The sequence below is a fragment of the Hippocampus bargibanti genome, linkage group LG12 (genome assembly GCF_051943395.1).
Source record: "Hippocampus bargibanti isolate YZ-2025 linkage group LG12, ASM5194339v1, whole genome shotgun sequence".
Taxonomy (NCBI): domain Eukaryota; kingdom Metazoa; phylum Chordata; class Actinopteri; order Syngnathiformes; family Syngnathidae; genus Hippocampus; species Hippocampus bargibanti.
The window spans coordinates 21,537,251-21,552,049 of NC_142745.1; the positions used below are offsets into that span (position 1 = coordinate 21,537,251).

The window sequence follows — 14,799 nt, forward strand, 5'->3', positions numbered from 1 at the left end:
GTCTAATAATAAATATTCATGATTGTATCTAGCAGATGATAGGTCCTTTCCAAAGTGACATCACTCATGTTGTCTATATCTGCTTGGGACGCGCTCTGCCAACCGCTCTTGTCTCTCTCTCTCTCTCTTTTGGCTTTGCTCTCCCCTCTCCCATCAAGAACATTCTCTAGCTGCCTGATAAATAAATATTTTTTATATCACCTTGCTTCCTGCTGATTGAATATTTAGACTATACAAATGAAGAACTGAACCAAAACAAAAGAACAAGATTTAACAAAGCTATTTCAGACCCTGTGAGAAATCAAGCATGCAGTTGAAACTGTGCACACGGACAAACCACTTGACATGACTCAGATGAGCAATCACCCACCTTTTTATTCAGAATTTTTAAACAAACCTATGAGCATTTAATTGTAAAGATAATTTATGGTGACTTTGAGGGAAAATGTATCCATTGAGCTAAAAACAAACAAGACAAGCTACATTTTGCTCGCAGGTGATTACATGTTTTGTATGTCTTGCTGGCATGTTGAGAATATCCCTGGCACCATCCACCTATGACGATCGAGGAGTGACATTTGACATTGGGGTCAGCAATGGGGTCTGTGGCGTCACCGCAGCAGTGACGCCACAGACTCCTCTATATGGCTGCTTGACATTTGGCATTTTCCATCAAGTCACCAGTCGCCCCAGGGCAGCTTTTTTCTCCTTTGGCCCCCTACTTGCCGGTCATGGGTATCAGGTGACTCAGAATGGTCAAAATCATAGTATAATAATAATAATAATAATAATAATAATAATAATAATAATAATAATAATAATAATAATAGTAATAATAATAATAATATCGATGAGAAGGTTTCTTCAGCCGTCATCTGTACAAAAGTGAAGGTTTCGGACGTTTCGCCTCCTATCCAAGAGGCTTCGTCAGCGACGCTGACGAAGTACAGATGACGGCTGAAGAAACCTTCTCATCGATGGACCACTCCTGTACGACTGAGAGCTTACACAGAAATAATAATAATAATAATAATAATAATAATAATAATAATAATAATAATAATACCTTTCATTTATAAGCACCTTTCAAAACTCTTAAGGACACTTTACAGTCACAGACTCACAGGATATTTTTTCTGCAGGTGAATAGTGGCAGCCACACGGGCCAGCGTTCACTCAACCCGGGGGTAACATAAAGTAAAAAAAAACTAAATAACAAACAATACATATTGATTTATATCGGGCTGTAACAACAACTGAAGCTGTAACAACGCGTTATACATGGACATCTACCATATACAGTGATACCTTGGCTTACCAACTTTTCGGTTTACGATCATTAAAATTATGAAATTTTTGAAGAAGTCAGCTTTATTGTCCAATATGCTAATATGCATGACATACAGCACAGATGCAATTACTGTCCTCTCGGATCCAGCGTGCAAGGCTAATAATGACTTGAGAAACATAACAGACACAAAAACGCCAATTTGCCGGGAGAGGAGCCACTAGGTCAGGGGTCGGGAACCTATGGCTCGCGAGCCATATATGGCTCTTTTGATGATTGCATATGGCTCGCCGATAAAACTAAATACATATTGTCGTTTTTTTCGCCGTTCATTTCCCGTTGGGGCTGCAGTTGGCGGAAAGCTCAATTTTGATTGGATGACAATGACCTAGAATGGCCGAAAGCGCCATTTTGATTGGATGATAGTGGCCGTCATGTTGAAACAGGTAAACGCCCCTTTAAATGAGCCCAACTCGTGCACTTCAGCGTGAATGCACCGGAGCATTAGAGGAGAGAAAATGTTCTGATTCTGATTTGCAATGAAACAATAGCATCGATAAAACAGTCGAATGTCAGTGACATTTTAACAAGCCCGATGTTAACGTTAGCATCAACATAATTCTGCGAAAAGTAGATTGCAGATAGCAAGTGTGGAAGCTTATGAGCCGTGTGCAGGCTAGCTAGCAGTAACTTCGCCTCTGGACCGGCAAATTGAATTTCATTCCGATCGTTTGCCTGGATTTTTACCAATCACGAGGAACGGAAAACCATTCCTGTTAACGGTGAGTACTATCACAAAGTTATTTTAAATAATACATTCTGATATTTTGTTGAAAAGTGGCCGCGCGTGCGCGTGTGTGTGTGCGCGCGCACGCGAGCGTTTGGATGTGGGCGCGCGTGCGTGTGGCTCTCACTGAAAAACATTTCTAAATATTTTACTTTTATGGCTCTCTTAGTCAAAAAGGTTCCCGACCCCTGCACTATAGTTTGTTTATGCATATATAAAGGTAAAAAAACGATGATAAAAAGATGCAGTGTTGTCTTCATTTTAAATGTCAAAAGGATTTTGTGGCTCGCAGTGTTTTCTTTTCAGTGGGAAATGGGTCCAAATGGCTCTTTGAGTCATAAAGGTTGCCGACCCCTGCGCTAGGTGTTTACGCGCCGCCATCCTCTTCTGAAAAGAAACTTGTGAAAGTGTGCTTTTCTCTACGGAAGAGCATTAGGGCCAGGTTGAAATATATATTTTTTTAGAGATGGGGTATTATTCTGAGAAAAAAGGTGCAAATTTGCTAGATTTAAAGTCACAAATTTGCTATATTTAAACTCGCAAATTTGCTAGATTTAAAGTCGCAAATTTGCTAAATTTAAAGTCACGAATTTGCCAGATTCAAATTCGCAAATTTGCTAGATTTAAAGTCACAAACTTGCTAATTTTAACGTTTAAAAAAAAAAACACTTTTGGACTTTGAGATACATCATTTGGTCCTGTGGTGGGTTAGTGTTAGCAGCCTTGTGAGACGAGATAATTTGCAGAACAGAAGTGGGGACCTGTGGAGTTGCAGTTATGGTGTAATTCATTTATTTTACAAGGTTTTCATGGCCTAACTACGTACAAAATATCAATACTTCTGGCCGCGACCAAGTTCACGACACCGCCTCTTCAAAGTCCGGATAGTGTGTAAGTGTGTGTAAGCCAAAAAGTGTGTATCACAAAAAAAATCCCATAGGAAACCATTAAAATTGCAATAATCATTTCCCGGGTTTCCATAAAATATACTTTTCAACTAAATAAGCCTTAAAATTACACACAACATACCTTATTCTATGTATAATAAATGTGCTATTGTATTGTAATGACATAAATACACTGCACTGTATAATAAAGTCACTTTATTTACATTTGTGATGGTCATTGATGGCTTGATGGAATGGCGTTGGAGGTCCGGGGTCAAAGGGAATTGCTGTTTGGAAAGAGACTCACATTCCATAAGGACTGTAACTAAAGAAATAAACTGTGCTATAAAATAAAGTTGTTTTATTTACCTTTATGATGGTCATTGATGGCTTGATGGAATGGTGTTGGAGGTCGAAGGTCAGAGGGAATTTCTGGTTGGAAAGAGAGGCAGAGTACATGAGGACTGTAATTAAAGAAATAAACTGTGCTGTAAAATAAAGTTTTATTTACCTTTTTGATGGTCGTTGATGGCTTATGGTAGGAGAGTCACCTTCCATAAGGACTGTTGGTAACTTAACCTCTGTTGTGGCTTCTCTTCTTTGCTTCTTTGGAGACTCATCATTTTAGCTGATTAAAAACCTCTTAATTGACACCTGTTGCTTTCTGACTTGTAAGGTCTTACAATGCTGAGGCATCACATTATCGCTCATCATGTTCATGATTTTCATAGCCACAGTTTTTTTCTGGATGGAACTGTTCGGTAAAAGCCTGCACATCATTCCATTTTGCCAACATTGCCTTTAAACTCACTTGATGCTGCAGCCATCTCCTCCTCCTCAGATGTTCTCGAACTATCCGTTGCTGTCTTTAAAATCTTCAATAAGCGCCGAACTTCCAGGTTGGCGCATGGCGATATCGGCGTGAATTAGGCGTGCTTTCTCGCATGAAATAGGTTTATTCACGCTGTCGCCGGATAGCTGCTTTTCGTTAATCCAAATTGACCGTCGCTTTGAGAGCACGGAAACAACTTTTGCAACAGACGCACCTTTGATGGCTTCTCTGTTCCGGAGAATGGTAGCAATGGTTGACTTAGCATAGCCGTGCTTGGCCACTAAATCACACAAGCGCACACCTCGTTCGTGTTTTTCAATTATCTCCTTCTCAGCGACGGTGATTTTATTTTGTGTCTTCTTGGGCTGAAGACGAGCCTGTGGTGTTTTTTTTGGTCCTGTAGCCGTTGAGGAATGAGCACGCACGATGAATATGTGGAGACGTGTTTATTCCAACGGCTAACAAGTGGATCTGAACTGAACAGCAAAAGCAGTGCAATACATGCAACATGAACTGCCCCCTCCCCTGCACCTGCTGGGTGAGATGCCTGGTCCTAGTGCCCGCCACAGTCCCATAATAGTAAAATTATCAGCAAAAAGCTCCAAGGAGGCGATCGACGTGTGCATTCAATGAGAGGGGGTGTGGAAAGTAGCGCCGGCTGGAGCGCTGTTCGGTCATGTGCTTCCGTCAAAGATCAATCCGCCAGATCCGAAGGTCGTGTGCTTTGGTGTTCTTCCGCCGAAGATTACTCCACCAGCCGTGGTGGGTGTGTATCATGAAAATAGGCCGTGTTTCAAGGTTTAATTTTCATAAATTTGACGTTCGTAAAATGAAAAGTTCGTAAGATAAGGTGTTTGTAAGGTGAGGTCTCACTGTATTGTGATTCTGTGCCAAGCTTGAAGGATCTCTGTTACTAAACCCGATCTCAATTTAACAACTGATTAACTCGTCCATTTCAGCAAGACCGTATCCGTCAGCGAAGCAAGAGCATTAGGCTGCGAACCCACCGCACGACCGAATGATGTATCTAAACCTCAGAAGTTTTTTTTAATGTTTTAATCTAGCAAATTTGTGACTTTAAATGTCGCAAATTTGCAGGTTTTAAATTCGCAAAATTTCGAGTTTTTTTTCTCAGATAATACCCCATCACTAAAAAAAAATATTTCAACCTGGCCCTAATGCTCTTCCATACTTCTCCCTAGATTTGCATTTCTGATGACGAATTCCTTGAAAGCAGTGTGACATCGCGGGGAAATTCAAACACACGCACACGCGTGCACACGCACACACGCACACACACACGCACACGCGCACACACACACACACGCACACACACACACACACACACACACACACACACACACGCGCGCGCGCACACACGCACACAAACAAACACGCACGCACACACACAGGCACACGCACGCACACGCACGACACGTACACGCACACGCACGCACGCACGCACACACGCACACATTCACACGCGCGCGCGCGCACCCACACGCACAAGCGCGCACGCACACACGAGCAGGCGCGCGCGGGCTTGTGCATAAGTGTAACTCGGCAGCGTGAGCCCGCCCCTCGACGGGGCAGACTTGCGGCGGGCTCAAACACTCGCTGTTAGCAGAGCAGACCTTTCGGGAGCACCCCTCCCAGTATGCGTGTTGGCCTGGGAACTTACGGACCGCTCACGTCCCGGGGGCGGCGGCAGCGGCGGCATACATCAGGGGCCGGCAAATTTCGCTGCGAGAGTCGAGGATAAGATACTGCGCCGAATGCGGCGGGGGTGTGGGGGGAGCGCCGACGGAAATGCAGGAGTGACCGGGGGACATCGATGATTACGAGGAGCGAACTTCTTTTGGGTGTCATCGTTTACTGGCCTTAAGGTTTAAGAGGACTCGCAGAGCAGGAGGAGCCCCCATCAACTGCCCTCCTCTGAACGCGGACAATCATGCTTGTGCTCTTTGGGGGCTTGGCCTGGCTGCTTTTCCCCCATTTCGTCGCCGCAGTCGCAGCCGCGGATGCGCCGCTGTTGAATCCAAGAACAGGCAAGTGTTTCTGTCCACTCGGCTTTCTTCGTGACACCGTAATGTCAATGAATGAATGAACGAACGAACGAACGAATGAATGAATGAATGAATGAATGAATGAACGAATGAATGAATGAATGAATGAATTAATGAATGAATGAATGAATGAATGAATGAATGAATGAATGAATGAATGAATGAAGGCGTCGCTGTGACGCTTTGCACATGGCACTTTCCACCGTGATTAATTTGTTGTCCTTTTTTGGGGGGGTGCGGGGCGGGGGGGGCGTTCCACAACCTTGGCGTCCATGTACAGTGCAAGAGCAGATCGGCGCCTACGAGATTGTCACGCCGGTGCGAGTGGACGGCGCCGGCGACAAATTCCCAAGCAGCAGCGCGCACTTCAAGAGGAAACGGCGAAGTTTGGAGGAGAAGAACGAAAACACTACGCAGCACTGGGCCTCCTCACACATCCACTACAGAATTTCTGCTTTCGGACAGAATTTTCACCTAAATCTCACAATGGACTCTGAATTTATCGCCCCGCGATACACCATGGCGATCCTTGGAGGGCCACGAGGAGATGACGCGGCGGGCCGAGACGACGGACCGGAGGAGGAGGAGGACACCGACTTGAGGCACTGCTTCTACAAAGGACAAGTCAATGCCAAAACCGAGCACGCCGCAGTCATCAGTTTGTGCTCCGGATTGGTGAGGGTTATTTTTGTTTTCGCACTTGACATACTTTGAACCATCGGTCGGGTTTCAAAAGTCTGATGGCAAGTGGCCCGGTCTGCTGCGCGTTTCCCTTCACGGGTGTCAATTGACGAGTATCCGCGGCTCAGACGTCACCGTCGACCCCCCTACCCCACTGACGTCGAGACAAGCACGGTTGAATTCGTGCACGGTGAACGAGACGAGGTCACCGATCGGCCAATTCTGTCCCATATGCCTTCAATAGAATTGCAAGCATTTGATGGCATTGATCGGCACATTCCCTTCCTGTGCAGTTATAATTCAGTGCCAAAAGTTCCCGTGGTAAATTATTTTTTGAATGTGAAACAGCCGTAAGCGGCCAAAACATTTGTCACAAAAACGAGATGTTTAGGCCGATTGTTTGCCATCTCATTGAAGATAATTTCCTTGTTATAGCTGACACTACTCTCCACTGGAACGGAGAGATTGACCAATAATCACATTTCAACAAACTAAGTTTTATTTTCAAAAACATTCAACAGTTAATTTCAACAGATTTTGTAAATGTCTCCACTGCGAGACTTCTTCTTTTCAAAATCATTGTTCTCCAGAGTAAAAAAACATTTACGTTTTAATTCAACACAAAGTTGACCAGTCAACTTTTCTGGAGGTGGACAGAAATCTCTTTTTTCCTCGTGACAGTCGAGCTAGCTATCATGCTATCTACCGAGCTGTCTATTTCCTATCTGTTAGTTATCTATTAGCTAGCTATTAGCAGGGTAGTTGGCTGGCTATCTATCTTATGAGTCAGTGGGCTAGCTCGCTGGCGAGCTCTCGATTAACTAGCTAGCTATCTTTCTGTCTTTTTGAGTTACTTACGGGTTGAGGATATTATTATTATTATTATTATTATTATTATTATTATTATTATTATTTATTATTATTATTATTATTATTTATTTATTTATTTATTTATTTATTTATTGTTGAGAAGCCAAAACTCCAAAGACTTGGGTCTGTTTTGCCTTTGGACGCAATCTTGCTATTCAAGGAAATACCACATGTGGAGCGATGACGATGTGGGAGTTTCCACATTTGCATTCCGCTCACTATTTCATGTCTGTGGACAGTGGCAATCAACCGCCTTGTTTTCTTTTTCCTCAGTTTGGTACCTTCGGATCTCCAGAAGGCGAGTATTTTGTTGAGCCCCTTCACAGCTATCAAGGAGAACATTATGAAGAGGAACACACAAAGCCTCACATCGTGTACAGGAAGAGCGTGTCCCACATTGAGAAATTTGCCTCGAGCTCACCTTGTGACACTTCAGGTAAAGCAAACGTATGTGATGAGTTTGTTTGCATGCCACCCACTTTGACACATGGACACAATATCACAATGTACACTGTGTACTTGGCTCACACAGGAAACCTCATTTGGAAGTTCTCACTCATATCTTGACATCTCAGTTTACTTTGTGCATTTCCTGTTGTCTCTCCAGCTTCCTCTCACTTGATAAAAAGGAAGGCAGGTCAACCCTCGACTGTGAACACATAGTGTCCGTTTCGTGAAGACAAAACCCGTGCCAACTTGATCGCGCCAAGTAATCAAAACCGAGAAATGAGAGCAACAACCCTGACTCCTTTTACCTACGTGTTGTCCTCATTTACTGTACACACACCGTGTCTTCAGTAAACCTCCCAAATAAGCAGCTTAATTGAATTTTTAAACAGAACTTTTAATTTTGCTTGAAAAAATGACGTGTCCTTCACCACAATACAGTGATACCTCTGTGATTGAGTGGTTAGCACACCGCTTCACAGTGCAGAGGTCGCCGGTCGCGTCCCGGTCCGGCCTCCCTGTGTGGAGTTTGCATGTTCTCCCCGGACCCGCGTGGGCTTTCTCCGGGTCCTCCGGTTTCCTCCCACACTCCAAAAACATGCATGGCAGGCAGATTGACCACTCCAAATTGTCCCTAGGTGTGAGTGTGAGAGTGACTGTTGTACGTCTTTGTGTGCCCTGCGATTGGCTGGCAACCAATTCAGGGTGTCCCCCGCCTCGTGCCCGAAGACAGCTGAGATAGGCTCCAGCAACCCCCGCGACCCTAATGAGGAATAAGCGGTACGGAAAATGAGATGAGAGATGAGATGAGATGGTGGAGACGGTAAATTCAAGAAAGGTTTTTACTGAGACCCATAAAGTAAACAGGAAATACCCACCCCAACCCCATCCCTCTTCAATTGCTGCTGTGGACTGCAAATTTCCCCATTGCGGGACGAATAAAGGTATTCTGATTCTGATTCTGATTCTGAAATAAGGCAATCGAGTAGAACAGCGTAACAGACCTGCGTGCTGCGGGGTGACAGGGAACTACGGAGAATAGACCGGCGCGGACCGGGCGGGAATAGGTGGCTTTTATAGCCAGAAGGCACAATTAAGGGAATAAGAAACAGGTGAGTGAGTGAGTGAGAAGAGGAGGATGTGACAGGAGGGGAGGGGCACGCTCCTGGAGCTGAGGAGTATGTGACAGTGCCCCCCCCCCCTCAATGGACGCCTCCTGGCAGCCCACCCGGTTTGGAGAGGTGAGCCAAATGGAATGCCCGGGTGAGAGATGGGTCGAGGATCCAGGAACGGGGAACCCACTGTCGTTCTTCGGGCCCGTAGCCCTCCCAATCGACCAGGTACTGCAATCCCATGCCCATGCGCCTACAGTCCACTATCTCCCGCACGTTGTAGACCGGGTCGCCGTCCACCATCCGGGGGGCGGGTGCTGGAGCCAGGGGGCTGGTCTCCATAGGCTTGACGAAGGAGACATGGAAGACCGGGTGGATCCTCATCGTGGGTGGCAGCTGGAGCCTCACCGAGACCGGGCTGAGGATGGCCTCGATAGGACAGGGACCAGAGAACCGTGGACCTAGTTTGGCCGATGTCCCGGCCAACCGGAGGTCCCTCGTGGACAGTCATACCTCCTGCCCAACCTGGTAAGTTGGTGCCTGACGGCGACGACGATCCGCAATATGTTGGTTCCGGGATGCCGTGCGCGACAGGGCGGCTCTGGTCTCCTTCCACACTCGATGGGCCCGTCTCAGGTGGTGTTCGATGAACGGGACCTCCACCTGGCCCTCCTGGGTGGGGAACAGCGGCGGCTGATAACCGCAGGCGGACATGAAAGGAGACCGACCTGTGGCTGTGGAGGCCAGGGTGTTGTGTGCGTAGTCCACCCACGGCAAGTGGAGAGCCCACGACGCAGGACGGTGGAGGCACACACACCGGAGAGCCGCTTCAAGGTCCTGGTTCTTGCGCTTGGTAGCGGCTGAACAGGTCCCTCCGGGGGTTGGTGGGAGACCTTCCCACGAGCACAGGCGGGGCATGCTTTCACGAATTCCGTGACGTCCTTCCTGTACTCCGGCCACCAGAACCGCTGGACGATGAGATGGATCGTCCTGTTGACCCCCGGGTGACAGGCGACCCTGGAGGTGTGTCCCTAGAGCAGCACTTCGGTGCGTAGAGCGGGGGGCATGACCAGACAATCCACCGGGCAACCCTTGGGGATAGGGTTACCCCCGTGGGCCTCCTGAACCTTCCTCTCAACCTCCCACCGCAGGGCGCCCAGGATGTGTTGCGCCGGCAGGATGTTGGCGACCTCCTCCTTCTCTGCCGGCTCGTGAATGCGAGATAGGGCGTCAGGCTTGGTGTTGTGCGACGCTGGGCAGTAGGTGAGAGTAAAGTTAAATCGCGTGAGGAAACGTGCCCATCGGGGCCCTGCCGCGAGTTGAGTCTCTTGGCGGACCGAATGACGGCCAGGTTCTTCTTGTGATCGGTGTATACTGTGAAGGGGTGTTTGGCCCCTTCAAGCCAGTGTCTCCATTCCTGCAGCGCCAGAATGACCGCAAGCAGCTCCCGGTTCCCCACGTCGTAGTTGGCTTCTGCGGGGCTGAGCCAGCGGGAGAAGAAGGCGCATGGGTGGAGCTTCTGGTCAACCGGGGAGCGCTGGGATAGGACCACCCCCACCCCAGACTCCGATGCGTCGACCTCAACCGCGAACGTGAGGTCCGGGTCGGGTGACGTAAGACCGGAGGGTTGGAGAAGGCGTGACGGAGGCAGTTAAACGCCCCCTCTGCGTCGGGTGTCCACCTGAAGGGACCTTGGTGGATGTGAGATTAGTAAGGGGGAGTGCCTTCTGACTTTAACCGCGGAGAAAGCGGCGGTAGAAGTTGGCAAACCCCAAAAATCGCTGGAGTTGTTTGTGCGTCTTCGGGGTTAGCCACTATACCACCGCTTTGGTCTTGGCGGGATCGGCCCGGAGTTGCCCCTGCTCCACGACGGTTGCCCCTGCTCCACGACGAAACCCAGAAAAGACAGAGAGCAGATGTGAAACTTGCACTTCTCTGCCTTCAAGTAGAGCTGGTTTTGCAGGAGCCGCGCCAGGACCCTTTGGACATGCTGCCGGTGTTCTTCTGTGGATTTAGAGATAATGAGGATGTCGTCTAAATACACAAACACAAAAACATTGAGAAAGTCCCTGAGCACATTGTTGATGAGATTTTGGAATACGGCGGGAGCGTTGGTGAGTCCGAACGGCATCAACAGGTATTCAAAATGACCCAAGGGCGTTTTGAATGATGTCTTCCACTCGTCCCCCTCTCTGATGAGAACCAGGTGGTATGCGCTACGCAAATGCAATTTTGTGAAGATGGTAGCCGTTTGGAGGGGCGCGAAGGCTGAATCTATGAGGGGGAGAGGGTATTTGTTGCGAATGGTGATGTCGTTCAGACCCCGATAGTCGACACACGGACGCAGGGATCTATCTTTCTTTTCGATAAAAAAGAACCCTGCGCAAGTCAATGTATGTGCTCAGGGCTTCTTGTTCCGGGTGTGAAATATGGTAGAGTCTGGAGTCCGGCTGCAGTTCGATGGCGCAGTCATACGGTCGGTGGGGTGGCAGGGATTGCGCGCTGTCCTTACTGAACGCCTCCCGCAGATCATGATAACAACGCGGCACGCAGTCGAGACAGTTCTCTTTGGGCGCGCCGCCGCGGGAGGCGTCTCACCCTGCCGTAGCCGATCCTAGACAATTGGCGTAGCAGTAGGGGCTCCAACCCTGTATGTTGGGGCCCTCCCACGAGATGGACGGAGCATGAGTGCTGAGCCAAGGGAGGCCCAGCACGAGTGGCACGTTGCGGGAGGGCATGAGCAGGAATTGGCGGTGTTCGACATGGTTACCTGATAACCGGCGTTTAAGGGTTAAGGGCTACCCGGGCTAACAGTCGGCAGTCAAGGTCCAGGTTCTCCTTGGGGATCTTAAGGTCCTCGATGCCGCAACCCAATGTTTCTGCCAGTTGGGGGTCGATAAAGCACCCGTCCGCCCCCAAATCCACTAGCGTAGGGTAGCGAGGCGTGTCTCGACCTTCTGTAGGCGTTGAGCCAGCGAGGACGCGATGAGGCGGTTCTCCTTGATAGCTTGCGCCAGCTGGCTCGAACGCTCCGCCTGATGGGCGAGATCCATAGTTGGCCAGTGTATTAAGTCACGTCCGCTCGAGGAGTGGTGACAGGACTCGAGGGACGAAGAAAGGTAGCAAGGGGTGGATCCGAAATACACGGAGGAGACAGTAAATTCAAGAAAGGTTTTTACTGAGACACATAAAGTAAACAGGAAATAAGGCAATCGAGTAGAACAGCGTAACAGACCTGCATGCTGCGGGGTGACAGGGAACTACGGAGAATACACTGGCGCGGACGAGCGGGAATGGGTGGCTTTTATAGCCAGAAGGCACAATTAAGGGAATGAGAAACAGGTGAGTGAGTCCGGAGAGCAGGGAAGGGAGGGGGCCGCTCCTGGCGCAGAGGAGCATGTGACAGAAGGGGAGGGGCACGCTCCTGGAGCTCAGGAGGATGTGACAGCAACAATGAGTGATGTGTCGTTGGCGAGCCCGTTTTCCTCACAAGAAAATGGCAGCCGACTGTTTTTGTCCTCTATTCCCCGCCCCCAGTTTTCGGTTAAAGACACGTGATTGGTCAAGAACGCAGCAGTAAGGGGCGGGGGGTTAGAGACGGAGAGAGAGAGTGAGGCCGTTCTCCAAAAAAGAAAATGGCACTGACTTCTTTTTTGTCCTCAATTCCCCGCCCCCAGTCTTTAGTAAAGCCACATAATAGGTCAGGAACGCAGCAGTGAGGGGGTGGAGAGGGGGTTTAACATTAAAGAGACAGGCAGACGACAGAGAGACAGTGATAAAATGGATAGAAAACTGAAATTTGGATTAGTTTCAACTTTGATAGTTCAAAGGCAGAGTGTAGACTGCAAGGATAGAATACCCCATCAATCAGGCTCCACAAATAACCCGCACAAGTCATCTGTCCACTTGATGCAAAAAGCTATCAACCCAGCTAAACAGAACACATTTGATGAGGAAGAAGGTAAAATTAGCACAGAGAAAGCCCCTACAAGGGATAATTCCTCAAGATGGTGAAAGAAGAAGGCTACGTTCCTCATCAAGTATTTAATGATGGTGAAACCGGTTACTCCATTCCATCAAGCCATCAATGACCATCACAAAGGTAAATAAAACGACTTTTATACTGTACAATTTATTTCTTTAATTATAATACCATATCACATTTATTAAACATAAAATAAGCTATATTTTGTGTAGTTTCAAGACTTAGAAAATTAGAAAGTAGAAAATTATGTTTTATGGGGACCTGGGAATGGATATTCTCATTTTAATGGTTTCCTATGGGAAATTAATTTTTGAGACACTTTTCGCCTTACACACTCTGTCTGGGAACCAATTAAGTTCGTAAGCCAAGGTGTCACTGTATGTGATATTGTTCTCCCTCCTCACTTGTATTTGTATAGCTTCAGAAAAGGAAAAAATGTCCGAAAAGGATTTTTGGATTTTTCTTTTCCATTTCAATGACCATTTCAATTTCTTTTTTCCCCTCCAATGAACGATTTAGAACAATACAGAACAATACATTACAAAATATAAATCTGAAAATAACTTAACCCATTCAAATAATTGCAGATGTAGCAGAAAGTGTACAGCCTTTTGTCTGTATATTTCTTACACCTGCAGCACACAGTCTGTATTTTTACAGTCCTTTTTTTGATGGTGTCTCTTCTCTTACTTGGCCAAGCTGAGGAACTGGCTGAGGGAGCTGCATCCTCAATTTTCTCACGAGCTCCTACGTTCTGAATAGCTTTCACCACTGCTGCTCAGGTTTCTGTGCGGGGGACATGCTTCCTTCTTTCAATGAATGGAGTTACAAATGTCTTTCCACACCGCTGCTATCCTTATCCACAGTCTCGTATTATCCCGTATCGATTATTGTAACTCACTTCTTTTCGGTGTCAATTAAATTTCTAGCTAGCTATCTGGCTGGCTATGTATTAGCTATGTATTAGCTAGCTTTCTATCTATTTGAGTTATTCTGTGTTGAGTGAACGCTGGCGCGTGTGGCTGCCGCTGCTCACCCACAGAAAAACTTATCCTGTAAAGCAGGGGTCGGGAACCTATGGCTCGCGAGCCATATATGGTTCTTTTGATGATTGCATATGGCTCGCCGATAAAACTAAACACATATTGTCGTTTTTTTTCGCCGTTCATTTCCCATTGGGGCTGCAGTTGGCGGAAAGCGCAATTTTGATTGGATGACACTGACCTAGAATGGCCGAAAGCGCCATTTTGATTGGATGATAGTGGCCGTCATGTTGAAACAGGTAAACGCCCCTTTAAATGAGCCCAACTAGTGCACTTCAGCATGAATGCACCAGAGCATTAGAGGAGAGAAAATGTCTGATTCTAATTTGCAATGAAACAATAGCATCGATGAAACAGTCGAATGTCAGTGACATTTTAACAAGCCCCATGTTAACGTTAGCATCAACATACTTCTGCGAGAAGTAGATTGCAGATAAAGAAAAGAGCAGTACATTGGGGAGACTCAACAAATTCTCAAAAAAATACTTTATCAACATCGCAGGGATAATACTAGTGGGCCTCAATCGGCAGTACATTTGCACCTAAATGCTAGCAACCACTCATTTGACGACAATGAGGTTACAATCTTAGCGAAAGAACATAGATGGTTTGAAAGGAGGGTAAAAGAAGTGATTCTTATAAAACAACAAAATCCTTCATTAAACCGGTCTGGTGGGGTGAGGTTCAATTTGGATCGTTCAGGCAAAACAGGTTAGGCAACTTTCGCAATGCTGATGAGGGTCGTTATGCTGATGAGGTGATACCGGGGGGAGTGGGGGTAATAGGCCAGTCGCTAGTCAG

General features: G+C 47.2%; 1 protein-coding gene across 4 annotated transcripts in view; it reads left to right on the forward strand.

Annotated features, from left to right (window-relative positions):
* Positions 1-5,352: 5,352 nt before the first annotated feature.
* The window catches only part of adamts9 (ADAM metallopeptidase with thrombospondin type 1 motif, 9), a 55,137-nt gene continuing 45,690 nt past the window's right edge, over positions 5,353-14,799 (forward strand). For 2 of the 4 annotated variants that reach the window (XM_089009781.1, XM_089009782.1), the window contains exons 1-3: positions 5,353-5,842; positions 6,141-6,535; positions 7,685-7,847. In XM_089009781.1, the coding sequence (XP_088865907.1) occupies positions 5,746-5,842; positions 6,141-6,535; positions 7,685-7,847 (655 nt within the window). In that variant the 5' untranslated portion in view covers positions 5,353-5,745. The remainder of the gene's footprint in view (positions 5,843-6,140; positions 6,536-7,684; positions 7,848-14,799) is intronic. The other 2 variants (XM_089009779.1, XM_089009780.1) reach the window with 1 other exon arrangement.